Source organism: Chaetodon auriga, chromosome 10, assembly GCF_051107435.1.
Source record: "Chaetodon auriga isolate fChaAug3 chromosome 10, fChaAug3.hap1, whole genome shotgun sequence".
In the NCBI taxonomy this organism is placed as follows: Eukaryota; Metazoa; Chordata; class Actinopteri; order Chaetodontiformes; family Chaetodontidae; genus Chaetodon; species Chaetodon auriga.
This window is the reverse complement of record NC_135083.1, coordinates 18,791,963-18,819,704: the sequence shown is the minus strand read 5'-3', so window position 1 is coordinate 18,819,704 and position 27,742 is coordinate 18,791,963. Positions and strand designations below refer to the sequence as shown.

At 43.3% G+C, this 27,742-nt stretch overlaps 2 protein-coding genes across 3 annotated transcripts; both read left to right on the top strand.

The window, feature by feature from the left end:
- Positions 1-15: 15 nt before the first annotated feature.
- arih2 (ariadne homolog 2 (Drosophila)) lies at positions 16-14,571 on the top strand. 2 transcript variants are annotated; one of them, XM_076741048.1, is made up of 15 exons: positions 16-172; positions 2,614-3,161; positions 6,013-6,080; positions 6,331-6,403; positions 6,913-7,054; positions 8,018-8,139; positions 8,615-8,724; positions 9,829-9,946; positions 10,102-10,152; positions 10,464-10,485; positions 11,005-11,156; positions 11,415-11,558; positions 11,946-12,014; positions 12,208-12,333; positions 12,585-14,571. In XM_076741048.1, the coding sequence occupies exons 2-15, from the start codon at positions 2,895-2,897 to the stop codon at positions 12,654-12,656; spliced, it is 1,536 nt and encodes a 511-aa protein (XP_076597163.1). In that variant the 5' UTR covers positions 16-172; positions 2,614-2,894; the 3' UTR covers positions 12,657-14,571. The 2 variants fall into 2 exon arrangements, with proteins under 2 accessions (XP_076597163.1, XP_076597164.1); XM_076741049.1 differs by having other exon boundaries at positions 44-172; positions 2,635-3,161.
- Positions 14,572-15,883: 1,312 nt separating this feature from the next.
- On the top strand, positions 15,884-27,005 carry impdh2 (IMP (inosine 5'-monophosphate) dehydrogenase 2). The gene is made up of 14 exons (XM_076741951.1): positions 15,884-16,311; positions 18,155-18,203; positions 18,478-18,579; positions 18,701-18,775; positions 19,288-19,494; positions 19,899-19,986; positions 20,124-20,323; positions 20,678-20,768; positions 20,979-21,074; positions 24,306-24,449; positions 24,674-24,818; positions 25,038-25,181; positions 26,247-26,330; positions 26,598-27,005. Exons 1-14 carry the CDS (start codon positions 16,214-16,216, stop codon positions 26,617-26,619), a joined length of 1,545 nt encoding a protein of 514 aa, XP_076598066.1. The 5' UTR covers positions 15,884-16,213; the 3' UTR covers positions 26,620-27,005.
- The last annotated feature ends 737 nt before the right edge of the window (positions 27,006-27,742 follow it).

Below are 27,742 nucleotides of genomic sequence, written 5' to 3'. Positions count from 1 at the left end.
GAGAGGAGGCTGGCAGGAGAAACGCGGACGTGACGTCATAGTTAAGTACCTCAGTAACCGTCTATCTTCCGCCTGCCGACAAGCGAACAGAGTGTAAATCGCTCTTTGGGTTCCCCCACTCAAAACCCACTTCTGGCTGTCAACGCGGGTAGAGCCAACGCTGCTCTGAGAGGTAAATACCACCGACTTTAACCAGTGGAAATGATTGCAGCGGTCGTGTAAATGTGCCTGTTTACTCCCGAGCTCCAGAGGGCCTTGTTTACATCTCAATCCCCGGACTAGAGTGGATGAGAGCCGGAGGCACAGCAGGAGGGAGCGATAAGGGGGCGGCTAACCTGTCCTAGCGCTTATGTTGCACATTCTTGTAATGGGACTAAATTAACTTTTTCTCCGAAACTTGCAGGTTTGTTCCAAACCATCCCATCAGTTTAACCCGTAAACCTCGTGGGTTTGACATGCCGTCACTTCGCTGTTGAATAAAGCTGCCCGCACGCTAGCCAGGAAGCTAATCCGGCTAACCGTAAATTTGCCAGTCGTTTGACTTCACTGGCGTTTTTAGTTTACTTTCTTTCAAGTCCGACCGAAATGCCGATGTCCAGCGACGACAAAGCCATTTTTACGGTGGTTAATCTCCTCCCAAACCTCTTACTTCCCACCCCCCGAGACTTGTTATCAAACCTGTGCTTTAGTCGCTGTGATACATTAGCCTAGCGAGATGTGTGTCACCCAGTTTGCTGCCTATTTTTAGCCTGGACCGGGTGGAATGCGTGCATTCGTCTGTCGCTGGGTTGGCACCGGGGCCGGCTGGCAGGCTTTCCCGGCAAACGTTGTTTGCCATCCAGGTGGATATTTGCGATGTCACATTTGAGCCCCGGTGCCACTGCCAACAAACGGCTTTGATCCGGTGTCTCTTGACCATTGCGAATACAAATCACATGTCGAAATAAGCCGTCTTCGGGCCTCTGTGCTATCAAAGTTTGTGCCACCTTCGTAGTATCTCTCCCGTTCAAAGTTGTGGGATTCTTTAATCCGTGTTACATGGTGGATAGACACGTTTTGCAAGGAGAAAACACAAGGTACACATCCACATTCAAAAACACATGGACAGTTATAAAACTGTGTGGAAGGGGAACCTCATTCTGTCAAGGACAAACGATTTGGCATGGCACTGGTGCTGCACGGCGATGCTCAGGAACTCACTTTCCACAGTGCACTTTTTACATGCTAAGGAATTTGTTTGCTCTGCCAAAGGGTCTGGGTAATGTTTGGCTAAAACAAGGCAATAAATATCAAACCAGGTATGTAAAATCCAGAGTCATGTTGTGAAGTTGATGTTCAGCACTGTGGTCCTTTTAACTGATATTCTCTAGTATTTTTAAGTCATTGTAGGAAAAATCTCCTTGAGAGCTTAGAACAAAAATGTGTTTCTCTTACGTTTGTAGACAAAAGACATGTAAAAATGTCTTTGCCAACCTTATGATTTCTTTTATATCACAAATCCTGTAATTCAGCTTTGCTGTTGTGTGCTTGGATTTAACTGAGACAGACTTTCTCCTCCTGTTTTGTGTCCAGTGTTTCTGCACCAAGTTGGCTACAGTTACAGTTTGTCTGTTTCCCTCATCCCCAAAGCTAAAGTGTCCTCATCTAATCCTGTAAACCGTGACATTAAGTCTTAACACATGCCTTGTGTCCCGCACGTGTTGAACAAATCTGCACTGTAGTGGGATTGAAAAGAGCGAGTGCTGGTTTCAAATCCTCCCTTTTATCAGATTCAGTCCAAAGCTAGAGGCAGAGGAGTCGAAGTATGGCCAGAGAAAGAGATGCAACCAGAGAAACAAACATGAATATAATGAGAAAGAGAAGAGTAGGTGTATCTGTGATCTGATAGACTGTGGAGACAGAGGCCTTGGGCCTAATTCAGTCACAGCCCATGGCCTTAAGATCATGGCTAGCTGGTGTTTTAGCCTGCAGAGAAAATTGACCGGTTGTCATCAACAGGCCACACCATACCTGCCAACGTTTCCCGTTTTCCCAGGTTTCTCCCGTAGTTTCAAGGCCATCTCCCAGGGCCATCCCATTTTGTTGTTTCCTCCGCAGAAACTTCAGTATTTGCAAGGCCATCAAACTTTATTAGGACTAATCATCATACACAGGTCCTCAAGTTTTGTGCATTTGTCTGACATCGATCAAGTTGCCAGATTGTGTGTGAAGCACAGTCTTTTTTATTTATTTGACTGTGTGGCTGCCACACTGTCAAGGCAAAGGTTAAGCAACAGCTGGCTGGTGGTGTGTGTAGCCCTGCTGCAAAATGTGTTGTTGCAAAGAAATTATGCTTATGAAGAGTCAAATTTAGAACCTTACAATAGAATCAATTGCAATTGCAAGACATGTAATCAGTGGGCAGAACAGGAAATGAAATGTGGCCATCCTCCACACAGTGGCTGGTGGTTTCTGTGCACCGCTGGCTACTTTGTAATTCATAAAAAATGTTAATAATCATCAGCAGGAATTACCAACAGCTTTGATCACTTCCCATTCACTTATTTGTCCCTTCAATTCTCCTCTCCATTTTCCTCCCTCCTCATTCCTTCCCTCCTGTCTCCTTCTCTTCAGTCGTTTTTTTCCTCTCCTCAGATTGCCCTGTAACAAGCTTTCCAAATGAGTGACGGGGAGTGTGACTTCTTCTGTTTCTTCCGCTGCTGCTGAGCGCGGCCTCTACGCGCCTCAGACGGGAAGCCAGGGTGTCTCTGAACAGTGACACAAGTCGGTGGAAAGGGGCGTGGGGGGACTCGGGCGGGTGGAGCTTCAAATAAGCCATTTCAGCTAATCGGACCATTAGGATCCGACAGGTAGGCCGGCCGTCTACCTGTCCGGGTGATTGATTCAGTCGATTGATGTCAGTGGACATGAACAGCCAAGCGTCGGACAGTAATGAGGAAGACTTCGGGGTGAACTCTGAAGAAGAGGAGGATGAGGACGATGGAGGTGAAGAGGAGGATCAGGGTGACATTGCAGCCTACTATGAGGGTGTGGCCAGCGATGTGGAGCAACAGGGCGCTGACTCCTTCGACCCAGAAGAGTACCAGTTCACCTGTCTGACCTATAAAGAGAGTCAGAGGGTGCTGATAGAGGAGGTTAACACTGTGGCTGCTGCGCTGAAGGTGAGCTTGTGGCTGTAGCCAGGTTGTGTGATGTTACACTGTCATAGTGCTGAGAAAGAAATACAACCTTGATTCCAAAAACGTTGGGGTGCAGTGTAAAACATAAATAAAACAAGAAATAACATATACGCAGTTGAAAACAGAACAAAGACAACTTCATTGATTTTTGGAAATATCAGCTTATTCTGAATTTGATGCAGCAAAACATTTCAAACATGTTTAAACAGGAGCACCTAAAGGCTGGGAAAGTTGTAGAATGCTCCAAAAACACCTGTTTGGAACATTCCATAGGTAGGCACGTTCATTGGTAACAGGTCATAGTACCATGATTGGGTATGAAAGGGGCATCCTGGAAAGACTGTCGTTCACAAACGAGGATGGAGATAGGTTCACCACTTTGTGAACACATGATTGTAGAAAGTAGACTGATACATGGACTCAGGAACACTTCATGTTGTCTGTAAGCAGTTTGTTTGCAAATGATTGCATTCTGTTTTTAATTATGTTTTACAGCATCCCACCTTTTTTTTTTTGGGTTGTTAAACATTCCCATCACAGTGTTTCAAATTAAGATCTGAAACTGTCACTGGAAAAATCCAGGGTGCTGATACATTGTCTTTAAAGTCAGAGAAATTCGTCTCTGTCACATTTTGTTCGTATCCTTTCAGACAGCCCTTGCTTTCAGACCTTACAGGCCACTGCACACTTTATATGACCATGAGTAAAGCAGACAAAGTAATTTCAGAGAGGATTTTGTACACTAATACTCAAATGTACTTTTGACTCAGGAAAACGGTGCGAAGAGTAGAACAGACGACTGTCTGGTGGCTTTGCTTTGTCTCAGCAGGTTAAACCCATACTTTGTTGTACTCTCCATGATTAACGATTCCGTCTTCAGCTGAACACGTTTTAGTTGTTCTGACTGACATATTTTTCTTCTTCTGTCATAAGAGGATTGTATGAGCATTAAATAGTGATTTTATTCAGCTTAGTAATGCTAATAAAGTATTTCCTGCACTGTGACCTGTTAATCAAATCCTTCTTTCATGCATGCAAAGTCTTTTGAATAAGTGATTACAAAAAAAATGGAAGGTGACAGGAATTTTGACTTCACAACATTTCTGCTTTATTGCACCCAGATGTGTTTGTGAAGTACCCTTTGTTGTGGGAAGGCATCCTCAGTACAGTGTCAGATGTATTGATTTTAGTGTGATTCTGAAAACCTTAGTGTGGCATTCGTGGTTTGTTTTTGAATTGCGTCTCTCATTTGGATGTAGTGAAATTATGTCGGTCATTTTGAGACAGTAGTGTGTGTGATGTTAATCATATGTCTTAGTGTGTGTTAACAATGATTTTAGTACCAAAGCGAGGTATGTTACAGCATTCAAGTCAGTCACTGTGTGCATGGCCAGAGCAAAGTCACTTACAGATAGTCACAACCTGAACTGCTAAAGCATTTGTTCCAAGTCTTAAAAAAAAAACCGCTTTCCTCTCCAAACCATTTTGCACGTTCCCTGTGTGTGTTATATGCTTAGATGTAAACCAAAGTGCGTGTGCAGGGTTGGACTTTGTTGGTCGAGGTTATTGCTGCATTAAAATGATCGGCCTGAAATAGTTGCAGTGAGTACACTCTGACAGCTTACTAATTGTAATCTCTGACAGTTTATTGTTCTGAGTGCACACATTAATATTAATGCATTCTTTTGCTGGGACTGAATGAGGCTGACTAGCAGTGCTCGTGTATATCATCTTGATTGTGGTCTTTCAAACCTCACAATGAGCAGTTTACTTCACTCTCATTTGTTTGGGCTAACTCTGCTGAGTCTGCATGCTGCTTCGTGCCAACACCTTGTTTCACTCTCACAGTTACACATAATCTCACCTGGGACCCGAACTGCAGTCTTCTGTTTGTTAGCGTCCCCCAGAGGAGCCGCTGTGTGTTGATGGCAGAGGGTGAAAGAAGGGAAAGCTTCAGTCATTTTACTGGATTTGAATTGTTGACTTCCAGGCTTTCTGAACCTCAAGGACTAACATGACCCATAGATTTCTGGCCTGTAGTGCAAGCTGATATGCTAAAGTAATCCTAGGTATCTTTCTTTATAGAGCTATCGTCCTGCCTCATCTAATATGCACTGTACAGTAAGAGCTCGCGGAATACATCATGTCATCGGCAGAGAAAGTTTTCTCAGCTGAAAGTGAATCGAAACAAACAGCTGTTCATGGAGACAGAGCAGCCTTTTGTTTTGGAACAGTGTCTTGTATGTAAGGAGTATTATTTTTATTATAGATGTAGCTACCATTTTGTTTCACACACAGTACCAAGTGATGTCTACAGATGGCTTATGGTGTTGCCAGTGATCAATACACCAAAAAGGACTCAATTTACAACACTAACAGAAGAGCAAGCAAATATTTACATTGTGGGCTTGTTTGATTTATGAATTCTTGTGGGTAGCCTTATATTTGCTCATATAATCAAGTAATTGTTTCAGTTCTACTTGGTTTTAAATGTGCTCCACATTCGATAGCATTTTGTTTGTAAGTTATTTGCTCTGGAGCTAAAATATAAGTACTAAGGACACCTTGCATTATCAGTGTTTACAGCAGGGTCAAGATCATGAAGCATTTCCTTCTCGTGAGCAGTGGAGCCGGTTTAATATGCACTACTGTAAAAACAGACTAACTGTTGATATGAGTGGTGTGTGTGTCATTACAGATTAGCTGACCGACTTTCAGGACAGTCCAATCACTCTTGTGTCACTGAAGCAACATTTCGTTGCTTTAAACTGAATATCACAGAAGCACCTCTTCAGCAGCCTCTCTCTCTCTGTTCTTTCTCCGTCTCTGTCAGGTTTTACCAGCGGTAGCAAAGCTGATCCTGGTGCATTTTCACTGGCAGGTTACACAGATACTGGACAGGTCTGTCTTTCACGTTTTTTATTACCCCTTCACTGCTCCTGTTCCCCCTTTTGCATCATTTTAATCCCCAGAATCCTCCAGTTTCCTTTACTTTTGTGCTTCCTCCTTCTCACACCCTTTACCTTTTTGTTTTTCAGCAACCTCTGTCTCTCACTCTGAGTCTTATTGTATGGCATTCTTTCTCTCTCCACTGCAGCTTCTCCATCTCTCATTCTCATATGACCCATGCTTCTGTCCATGTCCCCCACAGATATAAGTCCAACTCATCTCTGCTGTTGTCGGACGCTCTGGTCCAGCCCAGTAGCACCTGCAGATCAGTCACTGTGAGTAACTGATCACATGTGAGGCTAACTTGTGGAGTGAAGCAGAAATACTGTTTGCAAGCATTGCTAATACCTTTTTTGCAGATTTTTTGCATCATTCTTATCTCGTGGCTCAGTTACTCAGGCATTTGTCCTTTGTTTGTGTGAACAGTGCTTTGAATAACCTTTCAGGCCATACACATGAATTGATAGCATTATGAAAGGCATAATGAAGCAATGAAATCCTTTGAAGACATTTGAAGACATTGTTCTTTGTGGATAAAATGAGTAGTTTGAATTTGGAAACAGTTTCAGTTTTTTTTTGTTTATTTTTCTTTTTTACTAGCCACTGATTCACCACTGTACCCATATTCACAGCAAAGTAACTTTAAGGACAAGTTGTCATAATTATTCTTGCTATCATACAGCAGATAATCCACTAGTAGTGAAAAGATTTTTTTTTCCCTCTGTGTCATCAGAGGATGTAAGAAGCGCATTGTAAGATAACACTGTTGGTTAATGTGTTTCAGGCCCCTCAGTCCCTCCAGTGTGGTGTGTGTCTACAGGTCGTCCGGAGAGACTCCCTGCTGGCGCTGCCCTGCCAGCACTCCTTCTGCAAAGCATGCTGGGAGCAGCACTGCACTGTTCTGGTCAAAGATGGCATGGGAGTGGGTGAGTAGAGAGAGTGCGTGTCTGTGTAGTCATCAAAGCTGGTGTTACAGTGTGTGAGTCACATTGAGTTTGATGTGAGCTCCTGTCTGTTCATGTATCTGTATGTCTGTCCTTGTATTTATGTGTGTGTGTGTGTGTGTGTGTGTCTTTGTCTGCTCAGGGTTTCGTCACAGGTTCAGAGTCAGATAAATGTATTTTAGCCTGTGTTTTCTTGCCAGAGCAGCAGAGTCTGCAGACTGAATCACTAAAGGATACTGTTTTTAATGACAGAGAACCCTACAGATCCTCGCTGGATGTTCGCACACAGGGCTACATTTGTTTGTGTGTGTGTGTGCAGAATCCAGGAGTGACTTATGAATATAAAGATAAGGCAGGTGTAATATGAGGTTTTGATGACTTCCATCTGGTGTAAAATGTAGCAGGCAGCCATGCTCCTGCTTCTGGCTATTAGTGCGTGTGTGTATCTGAGAGAGAAAGTGTGCTTGTGTCAGCAGGAGCACAGATGGGAGTGTGGGTGTGTACAAGGATCAGTTCTAAGTTTTTGTACAGTGTGCTGTGTGTGGTAAAGTGCATCCAGTTTACCAGACTCCCCGTCCTTTCAGTTGCGTTTGTGAGCATATCTATGCACAGTTTTGTCCCTGTGCAACTTTCCAACAGTGTTCCTGATAAAGTTGGTCCACAAGTCCTCCTGAGCCTGATAAGTATTTCTCTATCAGCTGTTGGAAGGATACGTTTCTGATGACATATGACCCCAGTGCAGTTTCTGGGTCAGTGTAACTAGAAACCAGCCTGCTTAAACCAAAACACAACTGCACAGGAACTCTCTCAGCCACAAATGAGGTTAAAATGATGGATGTAGTTTATTGATGCATTAGTATGTAAGCTGTGTGTGCATGTTGCTTCTCTCACTGTGCACTGTCAGTGATGCTGGACTCTCTTCCATACATTTGTGCGTGTGTTCAGGTATCTCGTGTATGGCTCAGGACTGTTCCCTGCAGATGCCAGAAGACTTTGTCCTGCCGCTGCTGCCAGCAGAGGAGCTGAAGGACAAATACAGACGCTACCTCTTCAGAGACTACGTCGAGGTGTGTGTGTGTCTGCTTGTGTGCTGAATCTGTTTGATCGGATGCTGCGTCAAGGTCTGCATGTATGGCTAATGAGACGTCAGAGGCATGTGGGAAGGGAGTGAGAAGGGGAGAGACGCTCGGTGAGCCTTTGTGTGTTTGATTCAGCGAGGGACTCTTTGGATCTCCTTCACCCCATTTTAAATCTGAATCCTGATTTATCAATCTCTTCACTGTCTGTCTCACCAACTGGGCCCCTGTCTCAATATATGTATGCAAATGATGATATCTCAAATTAGACATTCAATTTTTTTCTTAAAGAATCATTTAGTAAAGTCACAAAGACAGTTTAACACTGACCTCACTGCTAAAGTGGATCCAAGGGGAAATGGATCATTACCATTTTAATCATTGTCGTGATGTTGCAGCTGTTCTTTTTGACATTCCTTCTGTGTTGCTCGATCACCGACTCTCTCTCTCCCTCCCTCCCCCGCAGAGTCACTTCCAGTTACAGTTGTGTCCGGGTGCAGACTGTCCCATCGTCATCAAGGTGCAGGAGCCCCGGGCACGCAGGGTGCAGTGTAGCCGCTGCAGTGAAGTCTTCTGGTAGGACACGCACACACACACACACACACACACACACACACACACACACACACACACACACACATACACACACACACTACAGTATGAATAAGTTTTACTCTTGCTTGACTGTGGTCAGATTTTTTTTTTTCTCTGCCTGCTGGCTGTGGGACAGGGTTGTGTTAAGTCATCTCACTGACTGACTGAATTCTTTTGTTTATTTGTTACCCTACAGCACTTCTATCGTTCCTCGGTTTCCTTTTTAATGCCCTTTTTTGGCAGAATTTCTTTGTCATATATTGTTTTTTTTATCCAGTCCAAGAACAAGTTCCATCCTTGGACAAAGTGGGAGTAAGAGGAAAATCAAGGCTTTTTTTTTTCTCCAAGCTGAGGACAAAAACAAAGTTTAAATGTTTAATGAGAAAAGCTCATTTGATCCACAGATGGCCAAACTGCTGATCTTGTGGTTAAGTAAATGAAATGCTTTTTACACAGTGTTCACTTTGTTAAACCTCTCTTTGATGTCAGAATCAGCCTAGAATTTGTCCAGAGTGTCTCACAAATCCCATGCTAATATTAAAGTTTCCCCACTTGTTAAGGCTAGTCGATAATGACAAAAATCATAATTCCTATTATGTTGATCAACATTGACATCACGATGATTTAACATGATGACTGGCATGGCTTTTTAACAGTGGATTTAATTAAACTGTAAATATAAATCAGAAAAACAAATGTAAAAAATAAATCTAACACGTGTAGCAGCTTAATGGGCTTCACTGTGTTCTTTTCGGTTCTGTGTGCGTGACCTGCTCTGCTCTATCTGCGCTCCAACATCACTTCACTGTGAATGAGCGTGTATGTATGTGCGCTTGCTGTGTGCACCTGTGCGTCATGTGATACCTTCCTGTCAAACGGCTGAATTGGTTTTACCTTTTTCATTGGCCAAAGCCTCTCTTTCTGCCGTCTCTGCTCGAGCTGGACGTGTCACAGCCAGGCTGAGAGTGAGCTTGTGAGTTTTGAAAAACGTTGTTGAAGACAGGTTATAAATGAAGCTGTATGTTATGTGCTTGTAATCAGCACAAATGTGAGTCCCTGCATTTTCTGTCTCTCTTCCCGTCTCAGTTTTAAATGCCGTCAGATGTACCACGCACCCACAGACTGCGCAACGATCCGGAAATGGCTGACCAAATGTGCGGATGACTCGGAGACGGCTAACTACATCAGCGCACACACTAAAGATGTATGACGGATCTATGCTTGCACACATACTGTCGTGTTGCATGCTCACACCATCTCACACAGAGTGCAGACACATAGAAATACATATTACTTATTATCTGTAATACCGTTCTGTAACCTGTCACTGGAAGCCTAATCACCCCATTTCTCCTCTAGTGTCCTAAGTGCAATATCTGCATTGAGAAGAATGGAGGGTGCAATCACATGGTGAGTCAGCTGAAAATCACTCTTTCCCAGAACACAAGACATGCTAAAAATATTTTCAGATTTTGAAAGCTGATGTCCTCAACTTGAATGGTTTGATGCTTGATTTACATCACTCCTGGCCATGTGTAGAGATGTCTGCTATTAGATTTTCAACAGTTTCTAATCTTTATGTGTAATTCAGCAGTTTTGTATAAAGACGTGCAGCTGCTGATTTGCCCAAATTCATTCAAATCCAAAGTGTCGCACATGCTTGTTTTGTCAGGTTTCTGGTTCACTAAGTTGACTCCCTCCTGTGTGTTTGTTTGTTTCAGCAATGCTCCAAGTGTAAACACGGTAAGTATTTGTGTCTGAGTGTCACACCTCCAGCATGATCCAGTGAAGCATGAACTCACTGCTCTGTTCTGAGCCGCTTTGCATCCACCTAGTGGCACAATGCGTGTCACAAAAAGGAGCCATCAGCTGTCATTACCAGACAAGAATAACTAATATTCCACAGTGACGGCTGTGTCTTAAAGGATCATATAGTTGACTAAACGACCCAAAACTGAAAGAGAAACCTTCAGAATAACTTCTGAAGCTACAGTTTGAGAACTGTTTTTCACCAATGTGTCCCACAAGCCAGCAGCAGCTTCATTGGTTGGATTTTGCCAGTTTAGGAATGTGGAAAAATCTAACTGTGGTGGAGAAAAGGAAAATACATAATCAACCAGTAGCTGCTGGTTCAGACTAACTGTAGATGCAAGAAATGATCTGAGCCTTTAGGCTGTTCAGTGATATCAAACTTAGTACATACTGTGTGACGCCTGTGTGCAGTGTGGAGTCCATCAATGTGTGTTTTATGGTTCGTGACAGACTTCTGCTGGATGTGTCTTGGTGACTGGAAGACTCACGGCAGTGAATACTACGAGTGCAGCCGCTACAAAGAAAACCCTGATATAGTCAACCAGAGCCAGCAGGCTCAGGCCAGAGAGGCCCTCAAGAAATACCTCTTCTACTTTGAGAGGGTGAGTTTTTCTGGATCCCTACTTGTATGTATTTCATATTATGGCTGAAATAATGTGAAGGAAACATTTAATAAATAAAATAAAGTCTTTCCAGGATACGTTTCATCTTATGATGGAGATGAATGACAGATTTCCTCCAGCTCTCTTGTAGAAAAGTTTTAAGTTTCAGTCCAACATAACACTGGGTTTGCAAGAGAAATATTTGCTTTATCTTTCATTCTTTGTTTTTAATTTGATCTTTTCAATCTTTATCCCAAGTGGGAGAATCACAACAAGTCTCTGCAGTTGGAAGCTCAGACGTACCAGAGGATCCAGGAGAAGATCCAGGAGAGGGTGATGAACAACCTGGGAACCTGGATCGACTGGCAGTACCTGCATAACGCTGCAAAGCTACTGGCTAAGGTACTCACACACTGATGTGTGGGTGTGTGTGGGTGTGTGTATATGTGTGTGCTAGATGCATACGTGGCAGCTGAGTGATGTGAGGAGAGACATGAAATGGGAAAATGCAGAGAGGAGGAGATGGACAGAACAAGTATGTTTACATTGAAGAAAGAGAGAAGTGAGCCAGTTGGTTAACTCTTAGCTGCTAGCTGAAGTTTGCTCGTGTCAGATATCTTAAAAGATTAAATTTGAGGTTTAATATTATACATTTAGTCTCAAGCACATCTGTACTGTTGAAGTGGCAGAATAAAGATCACATTGATAAATTGCTAAGGTGATTTTGAGTCAACATTTTCTAAATTTTCGTCAGTTGGTACAACATGTCATGTCTTTTTTTGTTTCCAGTGTCGCTACACGCTGCAGTACACATACCCTTACGCCTATTACATGGAATCCGGCCCTCGCAAGAAACTGGTGAGAAAGAAAAATATATGTCCTTTATTGCAGAACGTACATTATACAATAAAGAATATCAAAGCTTCCCCTCCAACAGTGTAATTTGAGTCCTCAACCAAAAAAGTTAACTGTGTCTTTGATCATTGTTATTCTCAGCAGAGGGGAAAGTGATTGCCTGATTATTCTGTTTCTTGTTCAACCTTCTCTGCAGTTTGAGTACCAGCAGGCCCAGCTGGAAGCAGAGATTGAAAACCTGTCGTGGAAGGTGGAGCGGGCCGACAGCTATGAGAGAGGAGTGGTAGGAGGCGAGGGGGAGCTCAGCGCCAGTGACAGAGGGGTAAGGACCGTTGAATGGACTGATTGAGACATTCATGTAGCTTTTGTGATCCCCTGACTGTTCATCAGGTCAGACATTAACTTGTCCAGTGCTTTGGTTTGTGCCTATATACCTGCAAAATGAATGACATTCCCATGAGCACTAGCTGTACTTTCTGTTCAGTCTTAATTAGCAAATGTTAGTATGCTGCGTTTCTTTTGGAGGGATCTTTAACAACAATAACTGATGTTTGGTCTGTGTTTTTGTTGCAGGATCTGGAGAATCAGATGCACATTGCTGAGCAGAGGCGACGCACGCTGCTGAAGGATTTCCACGACACCTGAAGCTCCATCGCGACTGCAAAGCACCAGCATCTCCCTCCTTACTTCCTTCCCTTCTTCCTTTCCTCCTCCCTTTTGCTTCCTTCCATGACCATCCCTCGGTGCAGTCATACTGACCCCTCCTTTTTGCTTCTCTTCGCTCGCTCATTTGCTTCCTCCTTTCTGTCTTTCCCTCCTCTTACTCCCATGATGCTGCAGGGTCACAGAATGGCATGATTGTATCGCCCCTTCCTCTTCTCATTCGCATCCTCACATCATGTACATGTTTTGGCTTCAGAGCATCACATTCACAGGTTACACCTGTTGCAGTTTTCACATCTGATCATAAAGATGAAATTTTGAGGTCTCTGTCACACGTCTGGAAAAAGTGCACATTAAGCAATTAGACATTGAACTGAGCAGCTAAAAGCAACATGTTGCCTCTTGAAAAGAGTGCAACAGCTGGATTCCACTGGGCGCGGCTGCATCACGCTTCGCTGGAGCTGATCAAGGCCATTCTAGTCAACAATCCCACGTGACTCGCCACGGTGTGCTTTAGAAACATCCCAGATGTGACTCTGCTTGAATTAAAATGCGCGCCGAGTCTGTTTTGGCGGAAGCTGCATCAAGCTGCATAGAGCAGATTGAGAAGGAAGGAGGCAGGCACAGGAATGGCATAGAACATCTGGTCAGTTTTCTGAAATAGAAGACCCTGTGCAGACTCCCAATCATGAAAACAGACTCCCCCTCAATTTTTTTTTTTAACTATGTAGCCTTCCTGTGGTAGAAGCACAAAAATGAATGAAAAATGACCAAATTTGAGCAAATCAACAAAATGGGGCACACAAAAGGCTCTGTTTCTGAAATGCTCCTTGTTGGGTATGAAGCCTTGCGGAGGATGGAACAAACCCGTCGATGAGCTGTGCCCAGTGGAATCAAGCTGTAATAGTCATATCTGTTTTTCTGCCAATATTGTCCCTGTGGTGCTGGAATAATCATTAGACAGAAAAGTAAAATGAAGGATGGAGAAACTTTTAGTGAAGGACCCGTGTGCAGGATTTAGTGGCATCTACTGGTGAGGTTGGAGATTGCAACCAACTCAATACCCCTCGCCTTAGGAGAAGCTACGGTGGCTGAAAAATGTCCCACATAGTCCTTAAAATACTTTGAATATTTTGCTACGTATGATGCATGTTCATGTACACAAATTACTAAAGATGAATGTTTGTTTAGATGATTTTTTTTTTTTTTTTTTTTTGAGATTTGGTTGCCAGTGTTTCACAATAAACACACCTCCCCCCTTTGTTTGTGTACTAAAGTACTAAACCTGACCTGCTGCAGCCAGGACTGCCAGTAAATAGCTGCTAGTCATTATGGTCCAAGTAAAACTGCTGAGTTACTTGGTCCCATTCTTGTCTCTTTACATTGTCATACTGGTGTTATTGCTTGATTGTGTTCGGCTAATGTGCATCCAGGCTAGTGTGAGCCAGACCTTCTCCATAAAAATCGAACATTTGCATCTCCGCTGATCAGATGATGAAGTTGTTTTGAAGCAGGAAGTGTAATCTCTGTCATTCTCGCACACTACAGCACCACCCATCGACAAAGCATTTGCACGCACATACCACGCACACGTTGACACACTCATGGTCAAACACTCCGCCGCAAAAAATGAACGTTAACCATTAATTTGTCTCCTTCCCTTCTCTCGTGCTCTCTTCTCCTTCTTTGCGTTCATCCCTTCACTTTATTTTGCTCTTTATTTTCTCTTTTTTCTTCCTGCTCACCTTGTTCACTTTTCTTCTGGAAAATGGCTGTTGATAGATAGATCATTTAAAAAAAAAAGAAAAAAAATACAAAAATACAAAAAAATTGTTGTAATTTTCAACGGTTGTACATTAATACAGAAATAGAGTTACTGAGAGTTTTTAAAACCGGACCCCGTCTCTTGTGTGCTCATTACACCCACACACACACATCCACACATACACAAACAGAAGATCAAACCCTTTAAACAGAATTTGACTTCTCTTTAAGTGGATAGGAGTCAAGTAGAAGTCTGATATTTCTCACAATATAATAATAAAGTCATGGTGGATTTTACCGTATTACAGTTAAAAAAGTGATGATTTAATGATTCTTATAGGTAAATCTTTCTCACTGCCTTTTACAAGAGCTTCATATGACAACTGAATGGTGTCATCTCCAACATTTGAGGAATAGCATCCCACAACAACAAAACCTGACTGATTTTTGCAGACTAAACTAACTTTTGGGAGAGAAAAATTCAACTGAGATGAACAGATACAAACATACAAGTCTTAATGTATAGCCCATATTGTGATTATATATTGATAAGGGAGGAATTCTGTATGATTAAGATGTTTTACATCATGCTGCCCAGCTGTCTAAGAACTGTCTGTGCCACCCATTGATTATAGTGGACCTTAAGATCTCTTACATGCACCTCCTACATCTGTACTACAAATGTGAATGATAGAATGAGGCATTCCTACACTGCAGGTGCTGCATAAATATTATTCCCAAAATTTTGAGTAATTTTAATGTTTCTCAGCAGTCATTGCGGTGTTGACGCCTGCTGCAGAAACCAAGGCCACCTCTGACATTATCAGATTTGCACATCGCCTGGCACAGGGCCTGTGGGTGTCTGCCACAGCCTTATATAGTTAAGCGTAATAATGTGCCAAGATAGTATTAACTGCTCCACTGCTCTGCTCTGCCTGGCCTTGTGTGTATGTGTGTGTCTGTCTGTGTGGCCTGCTTTCACCATCACACAGTAACATGGGTGTGGAGATGTGCTCCCTCAAAGTTGTATTGCAAAGCAGGACAAGCAGGCATTTCTGGTTTTCAAACAGCTCTATGGGCTGTAGGACGTTTTGAAACCGCTGTAAAATGTGGCACACATTTTGTATTTCTGAGCTCTGTGAAATCTATCAATTTCTTTCCAAATAACAGCCCATCATACAGTATGATTTGTTTTGGCTGCAAACAAATAAAAATAGGTAATATTAATGCTGCAGTTGCAGGATCCATTATACTGTCTGCCCCTCTGATAACGCATGGAGAAATCTTGAGTTCTTTGTCCTCCACAGAGTTTTTGTTTTTTTAGATGTTTGTAAACACCTTAAATGTTTCTCAATGTATCTATATATATAGATATTATAAAACTGCAAAAAATGAGGGGGCGGGTCGACCGGACATGACGTCGGTGTCGGAAACCCTGTCACACGGGAAAAATGCACGTGTCGCAGTGTGCTGTTGAAAGAACATGAGCGGTGGCCTCCAGGTGATAGAGAGGCTGAAAAAGATAGATCAGCGTTCATAGCGACGTTTTCTGTGCGGTTTCTAACCGCGAACAGACGTCAGACAACGGGAATCTGCCCGGCTGCTCAGGCGCGTGGAGCAGGACGGTGGCCGAAGAGGAGAGCGACTCATAGGGCGAAGGAAGAAAGTTCTCGGTCTCTGTTCCCGGGCCTGTGTGTGTTTGTGTGTTCGCCAGTCGCTTTAGCTGCGTGTTGAGTTGGATTGTTTTAGTTATTATATAGGGTTACTTGGACGCCATGGCGGACTTCCTAATCAGCGGTCAGACCAGTTACGTCCCCGAAGACGGGCTGACGGGACAGCAGCTGTTCAACGGAGGAGACGGGCTCACATACAAGTAAAGACACCATGATCACTGTCACTGTGCTCCGGGCCAAGCACGGCACCAACATGTATTTTGACCTCTCAGCCTCGTGTGTAACGTTAGCCTTCTGCGTTTGGCTAGTTTTCTCTTGCCACGGTAACTTGCGGTTAGTTAGCTAGAATGTTCTCAGGTGGCTAACGCCTCGGTTTGGTGTTCTCAAAGTGGTTTCAAGGGGGGAATAGTACTTCTCGTGTCAAGGAAACTCAAGTTCATGTTTGTCAGAGGAGTGTTTAAAGTAATTACATGTATACATTACAAGTTAGTAGAGCCCAGAGTGTCCTTGAAAGTGTTAAAGTATGCGGTTTACAGTATGAAACTGTGAGAAGTATCCTTTGCTGCTCTGTTGTGGCGCCATAATAATACAAGAAAAAGATGCTGCATGCTAATTCGCTGTTGTCACTACAAGGACAAAGTTCTAGTGCCCCCCTGTGCTCATGTTAACTGGGTGCTCACAGTTGGCAGCAGAACACACAAACATGTTTGTATTTTGGCCACCAGTGACTGCTTTGAGCTTCACTTGCGCACAGTTGAGTGTTTTCACCATTTAGTTTGCACATTGCCAGCCAACAAGGACTGCTGCTAAGTACCCGCTTCAAAGGGTGAAAACACGTCTGTAGTCTGATTTACAGCCTCGTGGAAGTGACAGAGGGGACACACTTTTTGTGTACACAGAGGTCCCAGATTTAGGTCTTACGCAGTCCTGTGAAGCTGTGCTGGACTGTGTGGACACGGGCTATATTTAGAGCATCTGCTGGGTAGTCCTCCACACAACAAAGCACAGATGGCAGTGCCATGCACGGGCTTGATGTTGTCACTTTTCATGTCAAAAATCCCAGATTATATCTTTATATAGATCATGACAAGATAAAAAAAAAAAAAAACTTAATTGATGCCGGGGAATTAAATTGTTACAGACAGCAAATAATAAGAGAGATTTAGAGAAGATCAAAAGACAATAAAAAAAGGATACAGAATACAAATTAAATATATGTACATTATGTACGAGAGTATAAGAATACTATTGCCCATGACATGATCGCCTTGTGACACCAGTATATTTCTATATCCACTGCAACATGATGTCATAAAATTGTCTAAAACTCCAAACCTGTTTTGGGGATTGGCTGTTTTACTCTCTTATATATCATTGTAGATTGAATACATTTGAATATATTCAGGTTTAAGGACATCATCTTGGGTTCTGGAAGACTGCGATGGACATTTCTCACTATTTTCTGACATTTTATCAAAGAAAGCATTTCATTGATAAATCAGGAAAAATAATCAACATTTAAATAATCAGTACTTGTAATCCCAGTCTGTCTACCAGCTCTTCAATACAATGACTTTGATTGTTCAACTACGTTTCAGCGCTGTTGGAAGTGAGCGAATACAGGAGTGTCAAAGCAAATGTTTGACGATTTGATTAATTCAGTTCTGTCATATTAAATATTTCTATGTTTAATGCTCAGTCATGTTTAAATGGCTGACTGCCACTCATGTCACATGCTAGAACACACTGTTCTGCTCTCGGTTTTTGTTGCCACGTGGGCCTCACTGCCTCTCGGCGTACCATGCATTTAAGAAGTCCTCTGCAAAAAATATTTCACACACATACTCGTGTTGTAACATGACACCGTCTGAAGACTCCCGAGAAAGAAATGTTAGTCATGTTATGTCCTGCTTGGTGTAGTTTAAGTGACAGTTTACCCTGAGTACCTTCTAGCTTCTATTACTGAATTAGAAAATATTTATCCAAACAAGTTTACTGATGTCATTTTGTCAGGACTCAAAATTGTTCTCGTCTCTCCTTCAGTGACTTCCTGATTCTGCCGGGCTACATCGACTTCACATCAGACGCAGTGGTGAGTAGTGATGAGAGAGGCATATTTACAGATCACATTCAGAATCAGATTAACACCGCCGTTGTGGTATTAAACTAATCTGAGTCTGGGATTATGTCTGGAGCGAGAGTGGGGATTAGCAGACATGTGCCTCCCACCACAAATATTCCCTGAATTAGCCAGAGCTGTAAATTCTAGCTTCCCAGAATTGAATTAATAGTTGATCCTGCTATTTTCAATTTAATTTAAGACTGTAAGTTTTGCTGAAAGCTGCTTTGATATGTCCTCTGTCCAGGACCTGACCTCAGCACTCACCAAACAGATCACCATGAAAACCCCCTTCATCTCCTCTCCCATGGACACAGTCACAGAGGCCAGCATGGCCATCGCTATGGCAGTGAGTATGAAGCTTAAAAACACTGCTTCCTTCCATTTCTCAACTGGTTATTGTTCCTGCTACCATAGTAACACAAGAGGACATACACTCATGCACACACTGATGTATTGCCTCCTCCCAGCTAACGGGTGGCATCGGCTTCATCCACCACAACTGCACACCCGAGTTCCAGGCCAACGAAGTTCGCAAAGTCAAGGTAGTGATGATTCTCTTTGCACTCCTTCATTCCTTCTTTCATTTCATTTGTCTCATCTTTTCTTTTTTTAAAAGATTTTTTCCTCTTTTCTAATTTTCCTGTGTGTAATCTCTCTTATTCAGTATCCTGAGTCTTTCATAGGTTTTCATATTTCATATATTTTTTCCTTTTTCTCCATTTTTTTAATGTTTATCTTTTCTTTCATCTCACATCAGCTTCTCTTTTTTCTGTTTTTATTTGCTGCTGTCAGTTTGAAGGACGTAGAGTCATGTTTTTTCCCTGCATCCCTTGCTCCTCTGCTCTAGAGTGTAGGCAGTGAAACGCTCTCAAATTCTTTATCCAACCCTAACACACTTCTCCCTGCTGTTCCAATTCCCGTCTTGTTCCTTGTCTTGTCTCTGTCCTTCTTTCCTCTACTTCCTGTGTATATTTCTGTATGTTCTATCCCCCTCTGCCCCTTCTCCTGCCCCGCTTTATTTTTCCTCACCGCCTTGCTTCCTTCCCTCCACCAGCGTTATGAGCAGGGCTTCATCACGGACCCCGTGGTGATGAGCCCCAACAAGTGTGTACGAGACGTCTTCCAGGCCAAAGCTCGCCACGGCTTCTGTGGAATCCCCATCACAGACAACGGCAAAATGGGTGGCAAGCTGGTGGGCATCATCTCTTCCAGAGACATCGACTTCCTGAAGGAGGAGGACCACGACCTGCCACTGAGCGAGGTGGGTGGACTCAAACCAGACAGCAGAAGTAACAAAGTGACATGATATTAAAGCTCGATGCAGAAGGTTTTGGAATTGATGAGTTGGTATTTTATGGTACATGATTGATATTTTCATGGAAAACAGTTCAGTAGCTCAGAATTCAAGTCTAAGCCTGTTCCACACTGAATGTCTGACTCTGATAAATTTAAAAATAAAAAAAATGGTATATTTCACAAACTTTACAGGAAAAGCTTTAAAAAACTACAAATAACACAAAATACAACATATTAAAGTTAAAATGAGTAATGATGATGATGATAATGATCAAATTCAACTAAATCCATTTACAGCTACAACAAATATTCAAATAATGATTTGTATTCTTGAAGTACTAAACCCCCAGAAATGCTACGTTCTGACAGGTGATGACAAAGCGAGAGGACCTGGTGGTCGCCCCTGCTGGAGTGACGCTGAAAGAAGCCAATGAAATTCTCCAGAGGAGTAAGAAAGGTGAGGAGGACTTTTACTTTCTAAGATTTTTTTTAAATTATTATTAATTTCAGTTAAAAATCTGACAAAACACTGATGAACCCACATCCAGGTGTGAATGTCTGTGCATGTCTAACGTCTCTGCTCTCCTCCTGCAGGTAAGCTACCCATCGTGAATGAAGAGGGCTCCCTGGTCTCCATCATCGCCCGCACAGATCTGAAGAAGAACAGAGACTTCCCTCTGGCCTCCAAAGACTCCCGCAAACAGCTGCTGTGTGGCGCCGCCATCGGCACCCACAATGACGACAAGTACAGACTGGACCTGCTGGTGCAGAGCGGCGTGGATGTCGTTGTACTGGTAAGGGGGTTGAGATTCTTATTTGCCATAGTGACCAGACCTCCTTTGACCAGATGTGTAATGGGTTTACTGGGTTTGCTTAGGCATGGCAGGCTCGATATCAAAATCAACAAAGTCTGCACACAGTTAAATTTGCTTCCACTGAGCGTGTTAAATGAGAGATGATCTTTTGGATAAAGATCTGTGTGGGCTGATCTCTGAACAGTGGGAACAAATTTAATGGTGTGCAGATGCCTTTGATTTGATCTGGATTTACTCCATGTGATTTTGGTGTCTTCCAGCTGTGAAATGTACAAATTCAGACTAACGATGCTCTGCAAATAACAATGCCATGTGCTCCTTCTGCACCTCCAGGACTCGTCTCAGGGCAACTCGATCTTCCAGATCAACATGATCAAATACATCAAAGAAAAGTATCCAAGCCTACAGGTCATCGGAGGCAATGGTAACCACACTTTTCTTTATATATGCACCAACGTGTGCAAAATAACCGAACAAGGTATTTCCACTGCGCACTTGTTAGACTGACCGGTTAATGCCTGTGTTAATGTCTCTCAGTCAGTAAGCTTGTTGGTCACACAGGTAGAGCTGGACGGTGATGATCTGTCAATGTGAGTGTCTCTAACAGCCTCTCTGTCTCCCCCGTCTGCTGCAGTGGTGACTGCAGCTCAGGCGAAGAACCTGATCGATGCAGGAGTGGACGGGCTGAGGGTGGGGATGGGCAGCGGCTCCATCTGCATCACGCAGGAAGGTGAGCGACGGACTAATAAACGCAGCAAACTCGACCCGCCTTGCACCCATTCACACAGCATCAGCCAGCAGCCAATCTGGAGCCTCTCATGTGGCTTTTGAATGTGCCAGTCAAAGAGGGAAAGGAAACTCTGAGTGCAGTTTGTTTGATTGACTTCGGTTTGGAAGTAGGAAGCAGGGTGATAAATGTTTTTTTTTGATTGATCATAATGTTGGCATCAAACTACATGATATCAGCTTGATAAAGGCATGAAAATGATTGTTTGGCTCAACACTTTTCTCTCTTATCCTGTGGAGTGTGTCTTAGTGGAAAGACCCCTCAGGAGGCTCAGTGGCAGGAAGAGCCTGACAGAGTTATTTTGCCTTCTCTTGTGTAGCCTGACACTTAGGAGGTGCTCTGTGCTTCGGGCGCAGTGTGTGTTGACATGTCTGATCCTGGCAGTCTGAGTCCTGACTGATGCAAGTCCAGCTAGGACTGGCTGGAGTTCAGTGTGTAGTTTGAAATTTCTCTCTGCCAAGTCACATCAGGCACTATGATTGCCTGATGTGATGTTGTGAGCATCCATAGTTGCAGTGGATTGTGTAGTGAGAGTTGTTGTGAGTCAGTCCCCGAGATAAATGAAGCTGATTTGAGTTTAAACTTGTTTGTGTGTGAAAACAACTAGTTTTGTATTTGAAATCGGACTCACCGTTGGGATACATTTAACCGTGGTTTGTCTGGCATGATGAAGTCTTCAGTAGACATTTGTTTGTGTCTCTGCTTTCCTGTTGTCCCTGACTTGTCCGTTCATCTTGTCCAAGATTCCTCTTAAATTATCAGCAGTATTCGTTGTTGTTCATTTTCTTTTGCTTACGGTTTTCTCCACTTTTGTCTGTCATCTTCATCTTGTTGTCTTCCTGCCTCCCCCCTCCTTCTTTGTTTTCCTTTCTCTTTGCTTTTTCCCCTCTTAAATTCTCTCTCCCGTACCTCCCACTCCGGTGTTTGTGTGGTGTGCGTTTGTGTGCGTGCGGGTGCGTTTGTGTGCGTGTGCGTCCATGTCCAGCTCCCCTCAGTGTACCACCAGCAATAAAGCTCCACAGCCCCAAAACCCCAACCACTGTTACAGGATACTCCAGTAAGTTTCCCCGCCACCTTTGGCCTGCGCTGGGCTCCCATTGGCTCCACCATCACTAGCGTGCCCCCCCGCCCCACACTTCACAGCCTGCTGCATTGATTGGTTAACAGCTTTGCATCGGTAGACGTAGCAGAGATGTGGTAAAGGTTTTTGGTTTGTTTTGAGAGCTCTTGGGGGTTTTGGGGTTTTGCTTGTTCCTGTGTCCTCACTAATCTGTCAGTCATCCTGAGTGAATGTTGCTTTTCCTCCACCCACTCACCTTCTTTTTTTTTTTTTTTGACAGAAGCCCCACCACCCCAGTTGTATCAGTTGTAAACCACAGCTCTCATTCACTTTCAACATCCATTTCTAACACAGGAGAGTGGCTCAGTAATGTAGATGGCAGCCACAGGGTGTCTCTGTTTAGCAGAGCTGGTAATAATTCTGAGCTGGTTGGGACCAGGCAGGTTATATTTCAGTTGCTGCACAACTTGAATTATCATAATTAATCATGATTATCAAGGGCGAGGTGGCCTTGATATATTTATCTTTGTTCAGCCATTTGTGCCGTATTCTCATTTCTGTGTCTCACTTTCTAATAGTCAGCATCGTATAGTCAGTCTGCAAACAGACATGCAGTTGCACGCCTGCACCAAGCTCATGGTAGAATTTGCTGCCATCTGTGATTTTTGCACCCAAAGCGACGTAGTTTTGACTTGTGGCATGGCTGTGAGAGAGGACGTGTCAGCGCTCACCTGCTGTGTGTAGCCTGAGCAGCATCGGGGCTGAGAAGGGACGAGGTGTTTCTGTTCCTGCGGACTTGTTATTGCTTGTGTCTCTTTTTTCAAGTTTGCTTTGCTCATTTTGTTTTCTGAAATGAGACATGTACAGAACCGTATTACACATAATCGGGCTGCAGAACGTTCTAAAATATAATTTAGAAGATCAGATCACATTAACCTCAGCTGCTGTAGATTTTCATGAAATCAACCCCATGTGATACTTTTTATGCCAGCAATACCCATTCAGTGTATTACAGTCCGTTAGATGTCTCTGTACAGAAGTTTTCATTGTTAGTGGCAGAGTCTGCCATCCCTGTCGTGGATTGATATTGTATTATGTATATGTACGTTTATGCTTACTTGCAGCATAACCAGGCCAACTCACATTGTAACAGACCGGTTGCTCTTCTGTTGGATTCCTGACAAAGCAGCTGCTCGAGGAGTGTTTGATGCCCCCAGAATTAGCATTAAACTGCACTTTCAGGCACCACCAGTTACCCAGGGAAATCAACAATTATGACTTTAAAGATGCTCAGAAATTACACAGAAAGCCTTTTACAACATGTGCTGTCTTAGATCAAGGCCGTCAGTACATAGCAGGATAAGTAGGATAACTAGTTTGGTAAGTACCGTGCAGCCCGGAGTTCACAGGAAGCAAAACAGCTCTAGTAGTGAAAAAAGGAATTGAGATGTTTCTCTCTGTGGCACATAGCAAAACTGAGGGTCAGCGTTCGTACTTGATGGTGTGAAATCTTATCGGTCGAAATCTTAGAAATGTAATAGAAATCAATTGATTAGCAGTGTTCGACTGAAGGCAGACAGCATATGTTATGTGAGAGGGGTGTGGAGTCAGCGCGGTGTGGTATTTATCTGCTGATGTGACAAGTTTAACTTCCTAATTCTTATGTTCCCAGCCTGTCTGCTCATTCACTGTTTTGTTTTTTTAAACATCATTTTAATCACTGGGAGTTTTCACCATGCATGCCTATCAAAACTGAACTCTCTGAATACAGTTGGGATGTTTTTTGATGTCAGTTTATTACTGGGACCAAAGCCAACACAGGGGAGGGGAGTGAAAGTGTGAGAGTCATGTTCCTGAAAACATATAATACTGATATGAAAGAACTCATGACTGGTAGGGATGAAAAAGCCAGCACTTAATTCAAATTTCCAACATGAACGTGTGAAGCTTTGTGAGATGAGCTGTTGTTTATTATCTGGAAGGTGAGGGGTTGCTATAATAGTACAAGCAGTCATGATGAGACTAGAATCATTCAGTTAAGATGACTAACGTCTACAGCTGTACCTGCTTCCTCACATCATTCAATCCCCCCTCTCTCTTCTTCCTCCCCTCAGTGCTGGCGTGTGGCAGACCCCAGGCCACAGCTGTCTATAAGGTGTCAGAGTACGCCAGGCGTTTCGGCATACCGGTCATCGCTGATGGCGGCATCCAGACTGTTGGCCACATTGCCAAAGCCCTGGCGCTGGGAGCATCCACAGGTATGGATAGATGGGCGTTTCAGAGTCAGACCAGGGTTTCCACACGTCCTGGAAAAAGATCTTTACAACAGAGTGGGAATGCTGTCAGTGAGAGGGAGCTTAGAACGGAAATACTTAAATGATGCATGAGATTAAAATGTTTATTTCTGGTTTGGCTGCAAGATCTATAGTAAAGTGACAACACTTAGTTTCCAGTCTTCTGCTCTCCCTCTGTCTGTGTCCAGTGATGATGGGCTCTCTGCTGGCCGCCACCAGCGAAGCTCCTGGTGAATATTTCTTCTCTGACGGCATTAGGCTGAAGAAATACCGTGGCATGGGCTCCCTGGATGCCATGGACAAGAACCTGGGCTCCCAGAGCAGATACTTCAGGTACAGAAACACAAGAACAAACAAAGACTGGGCTAAGAGAGGGGGGGAGGGGCAAAGTCTTTATTTTGGTTTGCTTTGTGATATTTACTTTCAAACTCGTTTAATGTATTGACCTTGGATCAGATCTTTAGCCACATGCTGGCAGTACACATGAGGCGTCCTGTCTCTCAGGGACATTTATAGCAGACCATCATATTTGTCACTCCTCTTTCCCCTCAGTGAGAGCGATAAGATTAAAGTTGCTCAGGGTGTTTCTGGAGCGGTGCAGGACAAAGGCTCCATCCACAAGTTTATTCCATACCTGCTGGCTGGCATTCAGCACTCCTGTCAGGACATCGGAGCCAAGAGCCTCACACAGCTCAGGTAAAAACACACACACACACACACACACACACGCACACACACAGAGATGATGATATAAAACTATGTTTAATGAGCCCTTTAGGTGCCACAGAACAAAATAACGACAGATAGTGAAATTTAATAGCATCAGGCCCTCAGAATAAACATAGAGAATTGATTCTGATGTACTGCAGTATTTAACTGTAAATTCATGAAAGCTCAGACTAATAACTTTAAGGTCTCATCTGCAATTCAGTGCAGACACTAAATTCTATCTTACAAAGTTTGTGAAGGTGAAGTGGCAGTGACCCTCCAAAGTCACGCTTTGATGGGCATCTGACTGCACATATTGTCATTTCGTGTTAGCATAAAGCTGCTTACACAGTTTTTTGGGGGGTTAGTTTTTTGTATGCTAACTGCTAAAACAGCAGACTGACAATTATACCACACTGACACCAAAATGAGCAGCTTTGTGTGATTGACTGCTTTCTTATTGGCAGTTTGCTTTTCTGTTTTGTTTTTTGTTTCTTCCTGGTGTGGCATGTTTGGCGTCACAAACACGACGCAAAACAGGAAGTAGGAAGCAGCATGGAGGCCAGTGACGATATTATGGTGGTAACCTGTTTTCTATCGTTTATGAGACGATGATGATGATGAGATGGAAATGGAGTATAACGAGTTGACAACTCGGTCTGATATCAGTCAATATTTAAACTGACATGCATGGTCGTTGCGCCGGAAAAGGGCTGAAAATTAGCGTGTCCACCCAGATGTCATGTTTCCAACACTGCCAATCAGAAGTAAGGGGGGCAGCTGTAGCTCAGGAGGTAGAGCGGTCGTCCACCGATCAGAAGGTTGGTGGTTCGATCCCTGGCCTCAGCAGTCTGAAGTATCATTGGGCAAGCTACTGAACGTACAGCTGATTAATACCCGTGACTACTGCCAGATGTTAGTGTGTGGATTTTGGACTCAGCTTGGCACTTGCCCACCACTCACTATATTCTTTCCCCTGTGCTTGTGTCGCACTTTATTTGTTCCCCTTGATGTCTGGTGTCGTGTCTAACATCATTTCTTTCCTCCTGGCAGAGCCATGATGTACTGTGGAGATCTGAAATTTGAAAAGAGAACAACGTCAGCTCAGATGGAGGGAGGGGTCCACAGCCTGCACAGGTACACACACACACACACACACACACACACACACACACACACACACACACAGCTGCTGTGTCTTCAGCACAGATCCACTCAGCTGAGTAGATCCAGCTGTGGTGTTCTGTCAGGTTTCATACTCCATCATCTTAAAGGTTTACCTTCATGTCTCGCTCCCAGACACACAAGCCTTCAGTTCAACTTCCTCTTTACCAGGGAGCCTGAGGGAGCATCATGGGTAGCTGTGTGATCTTTTCCTCGCTCACACTCTTCTTTCTCCCACAGTTACGAGAAACGTCTGTTTTGAGAAGAAGTCGGCCGACCAGCCTGCAGATGGAGAATCCTTCCAACGCATTATGCAAACACACTAGTTGCCAGACCCTTTTATATTCATACTTGACACACACAACTTACTTCTCAATCAAATTAAAAGATGAGCCTGCACGCACACACACACACACACACACACACACTATTCTCTTCCAAGGATCCATCAGTCCTGCCAGTGTCATCTATGCATATTGTGTTTAGTCTAGCTGTTTGTGTGTGACGGAGGGGAACAAAGCGTTTATCAATCAGTGCACGTGTGATTGAGTCCTCCAATGCCTTTCATGTCGTGACTTAAAAAACGTCTGGTGTGTCCATTTTAAGACAAAGAAGTTGTCCATTAATAAAGAATATGTTTTTCCACAAGCTGCTGTTGTCAGTTTTTGTCAACTGTACAATGATGTAGGTTCATTTTTGTGTACATCCAGTAATTTTACAGAATCGATGCTACAATGAAGAGACAATTTCTCAATTGAAGCAAGTTTATATTGCTGGGTTCTCACGTTACCTGCAGAGGAGAAGCACGTCCCGAGAAGACGTGCTGCAGCTTGTGGTCTAATGAGAAACCGTCACCTCAACAACCACCAGATCTAGTTTCTGTTCACCTGATGGCAGAAAGCAGAGTGAGAAAATCCCGTCATTTAAAGTCCTGTTCGTGGAGATGTGACTGATATCCAGTTGTTATTAAACTGGACACAGTCATAAATATTATCAAATATCCATTATTTTCAACATTATGTCAACAACATTAACGATACCGCAGTGGCTTAAGTTTCAGACTAACAAACGCACAAAAAGTAAAGACAGAAGTGGGTCAAACCTACAAATACTGAGAGGAAATGCTTTGCTATTAAATTGTAGGTAACTTTGTTTTAGGTCCAATAATTTCCAAGTTTCTGGGAAAAAAATATTTTGGCATTAATTATAAGGAAAATCTTTTGAGACTCATAAATGAAAAAAAAAAAAAAAGGATAGATGATTCAAATGTAAGTTAATGAGTTCAAGATTTCCAGATTTGTTTGACTGTAGACAAATTTGATACTTTTAAATGTTCAGCTGATTAAAAGACTGTGCTGCACTCGCAATCATCGACTACACATCAC

Coding starts and splice junctions, on each gene's coding strand:
- arih2 (XM_076741048.1), top strand. CDS start 2,895: ATGTCAGTGGACATGAACAGCCAAGCGTCGGACAGTAATGAGGAAGAC. Junction 8,725..9,828: donor CGCTGCAGTGAAGTCTTCTG/GTAGGACACGCA, acceptor TTCCCGTCTCAG/TTTTAAATGCCGTCAGATGT. Junction 10,153..10,463: donor ATGGAGGGTGCAATCACATG/GTGAGTCAGCTG, acceptor TGTTTGTTTCAG/CAATGCTCCAAGTGTAAACA.
- impdh2 (XM_076741951.1), top strand. CDS start 16,214: ATGGCGGACTTCCTAATCAGCGGTCAGACCAGTTACGTCCCCGAAGAC. Junction 16,312..18,154: donor GGAGACGGGCTCACATACAA/GTAAAGACACCA, acceptor TCTCTCCTTCAG/TGACTTCCTGATTCTGCCGG. Junction 19,987..20,123: donor TCTCCAGAGGAGTAAGAAAG/GTGAGGAGGACT, acceptor CTCCTCCTGCAG/GTAAGCTACCCATCGTGAAT.